The following is a 12,066-nucleotide window of genomic DNA, read 5'->3' on the forward strand; positions in this document are numbered from 1 at the left end:
TCTGATGGAAGCTCTGTTTCTGATGGAAGCTCTGTTTCTGATGGAAGCTCAAGAGAGTAGTTTTGGCCTTCCTAAGAGTTAGGTGCCACACATATATCTGATCACAGACAATGGATATCTGACCAGTAGTAGAGCAAATCGGAGGCAATAGAGCTGGAGTGAAGAAGTACTCCTATCAACCATCCCTTTTATAGATTGAAATATCTGAGCAGTTCACAAGGACGTTTTGTCTTGTGTTGGAACGGGAAAAACTTGCACTGGAACACCTGAGTTCTGAAGAAGTCATAGCAGATCCTAAACGTTAACTCTATTTGTCTCTCTCGCTCCATAGATACTGCCAGACCTGCTGAGTTACACCAATACTTTCTCTCTTTATTGTACTGTACTGTTGAGTTTGGGATTCTAGTGTATTATTGCCAATGCATTTCCTCTGGCTGGCTCTGTTGTAACTGATCTAGAATGTTTGCTGAAACCAAATGAATAAAATGTTTTGATTTCCAGCATTAGCGCTGTTTTGAAACCATTGGAGAGAATTTGAGATATTATCTAGTTATTAGCACGGTTTTTTTTAAATGAATTCATAGATTCAGTACAAACCAAAGGCAGCCAGAATCTTGCCTTTCCCATCAAGAACACTTGGATCCAGTTTAATGCATAATAGGATGGTAAAGCTCTTTCTTATAAATGCCCAAAAAAGTCATGGTAACTTTAAAAGTATCCGAATTCATTAGATCCCCTGATAGAAAATGTTTCAATAAGTTGGTTCTGAGTATTGCATATTTTTCTTTTTTGATAAATCCTTTTTTTTCTGGCCACCAGGATGGCCAAGTTGTCCATTAGAATTTTGGTAACTATTAAAACCATAGGAGCAAAATTAGGCCATTCGACCCATCACATCTGTTGCACCATTCGGTAGTGGCTGATCTATTTCTCCACCTCATTCTCCTGTGTTCTGTCTGTAACCTTTTTGATCCTCTCTCTAATCAAAAACCTATCTATCTCTGTCTTCGATACACTCAGTGACTTGGCATCCACAACCCTCTGGCAGTGAGTTCCACAGATTAATCACTGAGGCTGTATCTTCGGACCCTGGTCTCTCCTAGTGGAAACATCTTCTCCACGTTCACTCTATCTAGGCCTCTCAGTATTCTGTAAATTCAATATGATTTTTCCCCCCTCATCCTTCTAAACTCAATTGAGTATAGATCCAGTGTCTTCAACTGCTCAAATGACAAACTCATTCTTGTGAACAACTTCTGGTCTCCCTCCAAGGCCAGCACATTGACCCTTTCAGATACGGGGCCCAAAACTTCTGTCAATATTCCAAAAGCAGTCTGACCAGAGCCTTGTACAGCCTCAGCAGTACGTCTCTGCTCTTGTATTCTAGCCCTCTTAAAATGAGTACTAACACTGCATTTGTTTCCTAACTGCCACCTGAACCAGCATCTTAACCTCCAGAGAATCCTGAATAGGACTCAAGTCCCTCTGTGCTTCAGATTTCTGAAGCCTTTCCCCATTTAGAACAGTCTATGCTCCTCCTCTTACTACCAAAGTGCATAACCTCTCACTTTCCCATATTGTATTCCATCTGCTACTTCCTTGCCTACTCTCCTAGCCTGTCCAAGTCATTCTGTAGTCTCCCTGCCTCCCCAACACTATCTGTCCTTCCACCTATCATTTGCATCATCTGCAGACTTAGCAACAATGCCCTCAGTTCCTTTGTCCAGAGCTTGTTAAGCTATAACTGCCCTTAACACCATTTGCTCTTACCTTATTTAGCAGCCTCCTGTGCAGCACCTTGACAAAGACCTTCTGCAAATCAAAATGGAATAGGTGGATGTGATCTGTTTTATCTAACTTGCTCATTACCCCTCAAAGAATTCTAACCAGATTTATCAGGCATGACCTCCCCTTGACGACGCTGTTCTGACTCCGTTCTATTTTACCATGTAGTTGTAAGTACTCTGAATTTCATCCTTAATTGTGATCTGTTAAAACCTTAACAACTGAGATGGTATAATTTCTCATCTTCTGCCTCCCTTCCTCCTTAAACAGGGGTGTTACATTTTCCAGTCCTCTGGGACCCTCCCTGACTCCAGTGATTCCTGAAAGATCCCTACATTCTTAAGATAAGCACCCTTGTGCGTTGATCAAGTGGGTGTATCCTGACATTCTGCACTGTAATAAGCTCCAATATGTTGATTTTCTGTCTGTTATCAAGATGATTTTTGTTCATTCCTTTAGGGGACATTGACCAAAAACCATATGTTTCGGGTGATGCAGACAGTGCCTCATTCAAGCTAAATGGCACAGAGGACTACGTTGTTTTAGCCTGTGATGGCTTCTTTGATGGAGTTGAACCTTCTAGAGTTGTGGACCTTGTGCAAGAACACTTGGAAGAGAATGGAGGTGATGGCAGTACAGTTGCAGAGTCACTTGTAGCAGCTGCTAAAGAAGGTGGCTCTAATGACAACATCACTGTGGTGCTGGTCTTCTTAAGAGATCCACAGGACATTCTGAAAGATAGCAACTTGTACGTGGGAATTGAGAGCACTGATCGGAACACTGGGTGCCCTCAAGCCAAAGTCAACTCTGAAAACTCACCACCACAGTTGACCACCTCAACAGTAAATAAAGACAACCAGGCAGAGATTCAGACAGGCTGACTCGAGTTCAGTTTACAGTGTTACATTCAGGGTTTAATGCTTTTAATGAATGATGCCAAAGAATTGGGAAAGGGAGTGCTTTGGTCTTGAAATGCCAATTTGCAATAAAGCGATGACATTGCTTTGGCAAGCTTGTAATTGCATTTGCCATAACTCTGTTTACCTGTGTAAGCTTTAATGAGAAGAGTGGCAACAATCAGTAGCCAAGGGTGCAAGAAACTTAAATTGGAAAAGAAGAAAAGGATGCTAGTATTGACATGTTAATGATTAAGCACCTACCCTTAAATCCCAAGTGTAATGGGTTGACTTCCAGAATTAGGTAGAATCAGTAAATTGGTATACATTGCCATAGCTTTTTTTCTTTGCTATGGTGAAGAATTCCCGAACCCTGGGACTTAGGTTTGTAGAATGGGCAATAGGAAACTACAAGGTGGTTTAAATTTTTTTTGGCAAACTGCTCTCACTGATACTGTTGGCTAGATTCCCTGTGGTGAAATTGGAAGCATGCGTAATGTCTGTTGTTTTTTCCAAATTTGTTTTCTGTATGTTAAGTTTTCAAGCACCCTTGTGTACTGACTTTTATCTCAGCAGAAAATGCAGGCTGAATATTTAGTGCCTTATTCTGCTCCTTAAGAGCAGTACAGACTATGTAATGATTTTGTATTGCGCTGTCAATACAGTGCAGGCTAACTGTTTAGTGCCTTATACCTCTACACAGCTACAGGAGTGTCAGTGTAATACAACTTTATTCCTTTCTCTTCTCTTGCTTGAGAAGAAAACTAAGTATCAAGTAACCACAAAATCCAACTCAAGTCTTCAATTTGGTATTAGGTTTGGAGACTACATTGTATTGCTTCTGTCAGAGTATGGATGAATGAATATATTGTGGGTTTTCAAGTAACTGGATATTTGATCTGTTATAGACACCTAGGGCTTTTGTAAGTAGTTTAGTAAATGGTGAACTAACTAATAGTAAATTACATGTCCTGAAGTTGTGTATTCTAGGACATGCAGAATTCAACTTCCATTTTTCCTGAATGTTTCAGATGTATTCATTTTATAAAATGATGACACCTAATGTGCAAATCAGCCAACTTCTTTCTCAAAGCAAGTCTTTTTTTTTTTTGTTTTGAAACTTCTGAATCATAATACTAGAAGCTCTTTTAAGGATCTTTACTTTATAATAACTCGGTTGTTAGGACCAGCACTTGTGGGCCCAACTTCCAATACCCCTCCAGCTAATTGCTTTGCTAGCCTGTGAGCCTGCTAATTTGACCTGTCAAGATGACTTGACAGTCGAGGCCAAGTAAGTTTGGTTTTTTTTTTTTTAAATTATTATTTTGATGCATGCTTTTCCAGTTAGAAATCAGCAGGATCGTTTTTCGCTCTTGAGGGCAATCCACAATTCTTCCGGTCAAGCTGAACTGATTCAGCATAGACCAGGAGTGACACTTTTTGAAACTTGATGACAATTGCATAGTTTCATAATGGTTTCGTATGATTTGATATTGTGAAATGTGCTTTTGCCCATCAGTCAATTTGGGCATCTTTTTTGTCATTTCATGTAGATTTATTTTCTGCACTTTAAAATCTAGTCAAGTTGCCTTTAATTAGTGGCAATGTTTTGCAGAATCTGAAATATGTTGTTGCCTTAGAAAATGTAGCCATGTTTGAGAAAGTAAAATCATCCACCCTGAAGAAATGAGAGATTTTCTTCATGCCACAGAAGTTGACAATGTAGATTTGTGTTCCTACGTCTCAATTATCGAACTTATTTGACTGCAAATCCTCCAGTTCCAGCAGGTTATCTTGCCTGAACCTGTTTGTTTTCTTGAGCCCTTTTCCTTTTAATTGTGCAAATTATTTTCTGCCTTGACAACCTTGGAAGGAAACTTCGAGAGTGCATTATAGCACTACAGCACATTAACTTGAAGACTTGAGTGACAGATGACCATTTGGCACATTGAAGCTTGCTTTGTCCATGCTGTAACTCACTCAGCATGATACTGAACTGCTTTTAGAAGTTCTTAATGTCTTTTACCTTAATTATACAGCATCCCAGATATTTCAACCTTTCAGTGCTGAAATGTTTTCAAGCTCTTTTCAAGTCATTGCTGTGATATATGCTCTGATCCAACTGGATATTTTCATCTCATTCCATGTTACTGTTATCCATACTCTTCAATGCTTTGTCATGTAGCTGGAGGTTCTCCAATGTCAGTCAATTTTATTTAAACCATAGCTCTATCACATCAGTGACATGAAAAGGTTGATGAAAATTAATGCTGCACTTAAAAAGGAAGTCTGCCTTTGAGTCTGACGTTTCAGGCCTAGACCCTTCTTCTAGACCCATTTCTGAAGAAGGGTCTAGGCCCGAAACATCAGCCATGCTGCTTGGCCTGCTGTGTTCATCCAGCTCTACACCTTGTTATCTCAGATTCTCCAGCATCTGCAGTTCCTACTATCTCTGCCTTTGAGTCTGACAGTTGTAAAGCCTTAGTGTTAATTCCATAGCTCAATGGTTCATTTTTGTCACCAAGTATCTTAATATTTTTCTTCAGTGCTTTCCACATTGTCTTTACGTAGAAAGGGATTGAGCTGACAAAATGCTTTTCAATGTTTCCATTGTGTTTGGTTTTTAAAATATCATTTAACTTCTATCTTTGCTTTTGATTTCTGTTACACAATTGATCTAAATTCTCTTGCACACCTATTTTGTAAATAATTTGTCTTTTGTGAATTTAATGAGTTAGAAATCGTTTGTGTATCTGAATTACTTATAGAGAAACAGGCAATCAGGCATTGACTGATGTACTTCTGCACTCAATGTCTGTCTGGCATGGTTCCACTTTTTATATACAGATTCTTGCCCAGATGTATGTTAGTTGTGCTTTAGGATTCCTTTTACTCTGTTTAGATGATATGGTGTTGAGCAGTTGGTAGAAAATCAAGGGAAAGAGGAAAAAGTTGAAACCAGATGGTATGATCTGCAGCTGAAAGAACACTGTTACAAAGCTCTAGAGTATCTGATTCCATTTCATAGGACATTGTTAGTTATTTGAAAACAACATTGTGTATACTTTGTGATAGTGTGAATGTGGAGAACTGAGGAGACATTACTTGGATTGGGGGGGGAGAAAAAACTATCCATTATTAATGTTACACCTGATACTTGTCTGGTGAATTACTGATGACTCAGTCTCTGGCAGATGATAATCATTAATTCTTAAGTCAATCGTTGACTCTTACAAAACTTTTAATGGTATTTTAGTGTTCTGAATTTGTAAGGGATCCTTACTGAACCTGTAACAATGTTTTTGCACTGTTTGTTAATTGAAAGTATTGGGCTGTTGATATTCTCGGCCTGTATATATCATCTATTTTACTTGCATTTATAATTGCATTTTTGATATGTTTTGATAATACAACAAGACTTTATAACCTGATTTTATTTATTCACATTGCATGAAATTAACTTTTTTTTAAGCAAACCTAAGTTGGGAGATGGTGCCTGGTCTGGTTTTGTGCTTGTTGACGTGTTGTGCAGTTACTCCAGGGGTCCTGTAATGGAATGGCCTTGAGTAACACCATGAACATTGCTCATGCCTAACAGCGAAAGAATCTTTCCACATGTTAGCATCATCGATTTTAAAGATTTGAAATATTTGAAGAAAATAGTAACGGAAGCCCTCCTCTCTCTTTTTTTAATGCTTTAGTGGCAAGATGCATTTTGTTGTTATTTCCAGTTCAGTTCCTGGATTACATTTTTTTGTTTTACTGGATTTGCTATATTTCCCTCGGTGCCTTTTCAGTTGCTGTAGAGTCCTACAGGATATAGAATCTAAGTATTTATTTTGTAATCTCCATTTTAATATCAGTTGTCTATGCATGCATCCAATGTGAAATATTGGGAGAAATAGCTGTCTTGAACATGGCATGCATTTATCCTGTTCATAGAACATAGAACATAGACGCTGCAGGGATGATACTTTTGGCTGTGGGTGTTTTTACAAACTCTAAGCACATGGCTGCTGTAAAGTCAAAGTGACCAGTTGATCCTTTGGCCAAAGCAAGGTTTGTACCTGCATCTGCTAATGTGCTTGTTGATTTGTTTTGTGCAAATCTTCAATAATGAGATGCTGAAATGAAAGTGGTCATCAACTTTAGATTTGCTCATTAAAATAGAAAATGCTGAAACATATTTAGTAGATGTGGCTAGAAAAATCACTGATCCAAAATGTTAATTTTGTTTCTTTCTCCAAAGATGCTGAGTTTTTCTGCATTTTTCATTTTCTTTTTGAATTTCCAGTATGTGCATTTTGATATTGTTTTATTGGTTCTTTTGGATGGGGTGAAACTGGCAAAGGCAATATTTATCATCAAGCCATAATTACCCTGAAAAGCTTGAACTATTCCCACCCTTGATGCCACTACAATTGTTAAAAGTAGGATATTGATTTCAGTAGCAGGAGTTCTCATTAAATAAACTGTTCTGATCTAGACTATGTTAAGTTTCTTGAATATTGCTAGTGCTACACTTGTCCAGGTAACTGAAAAAACTAACTGAATATTCGTTTGAGCTTTGAAGATCCACATTTGTCTAGTATCATCTGACTTAATACCACATAGACTTTCACTTCTAGAAAAATTTTTCATATTTGACAATGTTACAAGAGAAAACACATGTATCACTGAGAAAGTTTCACAATTTTATAAAAATAACTCTAAACAAACTCTAAAAGCATTTTGATAATAATATGCACACTTGTTAGCACTTTAATACAAATACTGGTGTGTACCTAATTCTGCATATATATGTGATATACCAAAGGATATAATTCATTCACTACTGTAGCACTCTCAATCTGATCTTTTAAGGGACCCCTATTCAACAACTTTATTATATTAAAGACACTATATTAATTAAAGATGCCTGACAGGAGCATTGTAAAATTATGGTATGATAAAGTCACAGAGATATTAGGTCAAGTGACCAAAACTTGGCCTTAAAGGAGGAAAGCAGTGAGCATTTATTCTAGAGAGCCCACCAGTCATTATTGTGAGTTCTATCTCTAACCTGAAATCAGGATTGTGAGTGAGTTTGACTTGCAATTGTAAGATCAGATCTTTGCATGTGGTAATGAAAGCAATCAATAAACAATGCTACTGCATTTCTAGTAACATTGGGGCAGTTATACTGTCCCCATACTAACTTGTGGACATGGGCAGACTATCCATCTATATGACCACATCAAACTTCCTATTAACTTAATACATTTTTAAATCTAATGTTTCCCCATCCAAACATGAATAATTTACACAAGGATTTTAGCAATTTCTGATGCATATTAATACCTAAAAACAAAAACTTGCTTGTTGAATATGTGCAAATTTCTTTCCTTAAGTTTGCTTTGAATAATGAAAGATTCAACACTTGGCAGCCATCTGCACACCCACATCTGGGTTGAGTGACAGTGTGCTATAATGTTTTTTAAAAAAAAATCAAAATGCTATATTAGTTTGTTTTATGTTGTATCATTTAACTAAATGTAAAGATTTGTGCTCAAGTCAATTGCATTTTATAGCCAATCAGTCTTTTTTTGTTCTCATCCTGTTTAATATTTGCAGCAACTGTGAACTAGATTGTAGTCAACCTATGCTATTTCATCATATGGTAGAAAGAACTTGGGGGGGACTGGAAAAATGAAGTAATAATATCTAATTTGTGGTGCCAAAGGTAGATTCATAACTTAAGTTTACTCCTGCCACATTTAGTCTCCCTTGTAGCAAATGTTAATATTTACTAATTATAACTGAACTACATCTTCTCCTCCTTTCTCCTCCTTTCTCCCCCTGCCAATGTCACTAGTCTGGTAATCTAATAGGCTCTGTGAATATAGGTTCAAATCCCACCATGATCATTGCTAAAATTTGATCATGGTTAACAAATCTGGGATTGAAAGCTAGTCTCGGTAGTAACTGAAACTCCTCATCGCAATGTCTACTTCACAAATGCCTTTTAGAGAAAGAAATCTGTCTAAGCGTGATTTCAGATCCATAGCAATGCATTTGATTCTTCAATGTGCTCTGAAATGCATCTAGCAAGCCACTCAGTTCAAGGACAATTAAGGATGGCCAATAAATTTTGTCTTTTGCCAATGACCCCACATCCCATAAAATATTGAGACAAAAACTAATTTGCAGGACAAATTTCAAATATTAACAACCTGTTGGTTTGTTTGAACCTGATTAGGTACTTTGTTTGGAAGGTACTGCAAATGATTTGCTCCATATTAGTTCCTGCTAATATGTCTCTCTTCCCACCATAACTTTATCACCTGTATTTGTGCTGCTGCTAATCTAGTTGAAAACATTTTATTGTAGTAATTACTTTGGCTGATATGCCCTTTATTTTGCTTGGAGCAGCAAATTCATTGAAATGCATGGGCTTCTGCATTTTAGCTCTGCCAAACATCTCTCCACAGTCTTGGAGATTGCATGTGCAAGTCAACGTGAGAATTTTCATGTTATAGCACAGCTGCGGGCTTCGAGCAAGAGCCAGGACTCTTAATAACTTTATCTTCACACAATATTGCACAAAACCAACAGGAAGTAATGTGTTTATTTCTAAAAATATTTATTTATCTGCAATCCTTTATCACTGCTGTGACACTAGGATGACTTCCTAAGCTGAATTTGAAACCTGAATTGTTTGCCTTATTGTGGATGGCGTATTAACTATCCTGAAATGTTTCTATCAACACAGTATTATCTCATAATAAAGATATATGCAACTTTCTTGTATTATTATGCTCTGCTTTATTTAACTCTACATCAGTAATAAGTCCTAAGAAATAACTATTATTCTAATCTGGGGCTTACAAGGTGTGCATGTTATCTTAAAGCACAATGTTCCTTTTGCCAACGAATATGAAAAATTGCTAAGCAGACTTGGAATCCTTTTGCAGCAGAATTACTGTACACTTGCAGGGCCTGCAGAGATGATTTTAAAGACAAAAGTTATTCATAGGAACAGGAGTAGGCCATTCAGCCCCTCAAACCTATTCTGCCATTCAGTGAGATCTTGGCTCATCTGTGAGTTAATTCCATATACCTGTCCTTGACCCTTATCTCTTACCTCTTACTGTGAACAAAAGTTTATTATCTATCTTCAATTTAAAAGGAAGAACTGCTTTAAAATCCACTGCACCAAACATCAATCATGCATTTGAGTATAGAAGTGCTTCCTTTCCAAAATTTTTAAACTATGCCCCTTAGTTGTAGAATCCCCAACCAGTGGAAATAATTTATCTGCCCTGTTCCTGTAAATGACTGGAATCATAGTGTGGAAGTAGGTCCACATCGACCCTCTGAAAAGCATCCCACCCAGACCCACACCCCTACCCTAACCACCTGCATTTCTCATGGCTAATCCACCTAGTCAGCACATTCCTGGACACTATGGGGGAATTTAGCATAGCCAATCCACTTAACCTGTCCCTCTCCTGGGCTATAGGAGGAAACTGGAGCACCTGGAGGAAACCTATACAGACACGGAGAATATGCAAACTCCACACAGTTGCTCAAGGCTGGAAACAAACCTGGGTCTCCGGTGCTGTAAAGCAGCAGTGCTTGCCACAATCAAACCCTCCTTTAATTACACAGCATGGTGGCACAATGGTTAGCAATGATTCTTGTATCTACTAAACAATAAAAGGTTTACAATATGCTCCCCAATGTCCTTTTAACACCTTTTTGATGGAAACAGTCAGGTCCTGGGGATGTGTTACTCTTTTTAATACCATTAATTTTCTCACTACTGATGTTTTACATATTAAATTTTAATCAGTCCCTGTCCCTGATCCATAGAATCCCTACAGTGTGGAAACAGGCCCTTCGGCCCAACAAGTTCACGCTAACCCTCAGCATCCCACCCTGACCCATCCCCTCCTAATCTACACATCCCTGAACGCTATGGGCAATTTAGCATGGCCAGTCCACCTAATCTGCACACTTTTTTTGGATTGTGGGAGGAATCCCACACAAACATGGGTAGAATGTGCAAACTCCACACAGACAGTCGCCTGAGGGTGGAATCAAACCCGGGTCCCTGGCACTGTGAGGCAGCAGTGCTAACCACTGAGCCACTGTGCCACCCTACTAATCCACCATTAATTTCCTCTGGACGACTTCTACTGTAAACACAGGCAAAATAATTATTCCACATATCTGCCATTTCCCTACAGTCACTGACACTATCCCCAGTTTCAGTCTTTTAGTGGTCTGCTTCTCCTTCATGTAAGTATAAAATTTAATCTTGTTGATCTTGTCCCTTGCAAGTTTCCTTTCATAATCCTTTTTGGTAGCTCATATCTGCTTTGTGGCCCTTTGGTCTTTGTAACGTTCCCATTCAGCAGGATCTACATTGTTTTACATTCTTGTAAGCTCTTTCTTTCACTTTTTTGCCCCTTATCTCTTTAGTTGTCCATGGTTGTTTTTTTTTTCTCTCTGAAGTAGAGCTTTTCCCCTATCAGAGGTATAAACTGGTTTTGTACTGTGAAATATACTTTTCATGAAAATTGTCCAAGTACACACAAAGGGTTCTCAATCCATTCAGCACCATCTTTGCAGAGAGAGGAAGGAAACACTAATGACACATTGCTGTTTCACATCCTACAAAGTTTGACTTATTGCAAAAATATACTTTATTCATGAAAAATTTAAAATTAAATATGAAGATTTCGCAATCTGTTCTGTATGTTTCTTTTGTGGAGAGAAAAAAAACATATGGGAATTTGACATCCCACAGAGCTACCATGCATTTTCAAAAATGAAGGTATTTTAAATTTTTTAACTTGGTATTGTTTAAATGTTCCTTTAAACATCATCTTTCACCTCTTTTAGTAGTTCTACCTACTAGCAGCTTTTCCTGTTTTGTGGAAAGTTTGTCTCATTAAAGTCAGCCTCACCAAAATCTAAAACCCTAGCTAACTTATGCTTTTTTTGCTTCAAATGTGAGATTGAATGCAATTATTTTATGATCATTATTTGACAAATGTTTGCACACCAATTAGGTGGGTAATTAAATCTGGCTCATTACTAAATCCAATATCATGTCATTTTGTAGCATCAAGAACATACTACTGTAGTATCACTATCCCAGACACACTCCAAAAATTTACTACCTTTATAAGAGATACTTTAACATAGTTTGGGTGAGGCAAACAAAATTAAAATCCTCCATTATTTACTATTCTAGCTTTGCTACACATCTATTTATTTTCAGCATTTATACAACACTTCAGAGCTGCTACTAGAGAGGTCGATACCCATGGTCAAGATAACTTAGGACCACTGAACAGAAAAAGTGATGTGATGAAATTTGCTCCTTTTATATTGT

At 37.7% G+C, this 12,066-nt stretch overlaps 1 protein-coding gene across 1 annotated transcript in view; it reads left to right on the forward strand.

Annotated features, from left to right (window-relative positions):
* Positions 1–9,470, forward strand: part of ppm1f (protein phosphatase, Mg2+/Mn2+ dependent, 1F) — a 75,428-nt gene extending 65,958 nt beyond the window's left edge. The window contains exon 7 of the mRNA XM_020527288.2: positions 2,245–9,470. Within this exon, the coding sequence (XP_020382877.2) occupies positions 2,245–2,666 (422 nt within the window). The 3' untranslated portion in view covers positions 2,667–9,470. The remainder of the gene's footprint in view (positions 1–2,244) is intronic.
* The last annotated feature ends 2,596 nt before the right edge of the window (positions 9,471–12,066 follow it).

The sequence above is a fragment of the Rhincodon typus genome, chromosome 24 (genome assembly GCF_021869965.1).
Source record: "Rhincodon typus isolate 14 chromosome 24, sRhiTyp1.1, whole genome shotgun sequence".
Classification (NCBI taxonomy): domain Eukaryota; kingdom Metazoa; phylum Chordata; class Chondrichthyes; order Orectolobiformes; family Rhincodontidae; genus Rhincodon; species Rhincodon typus.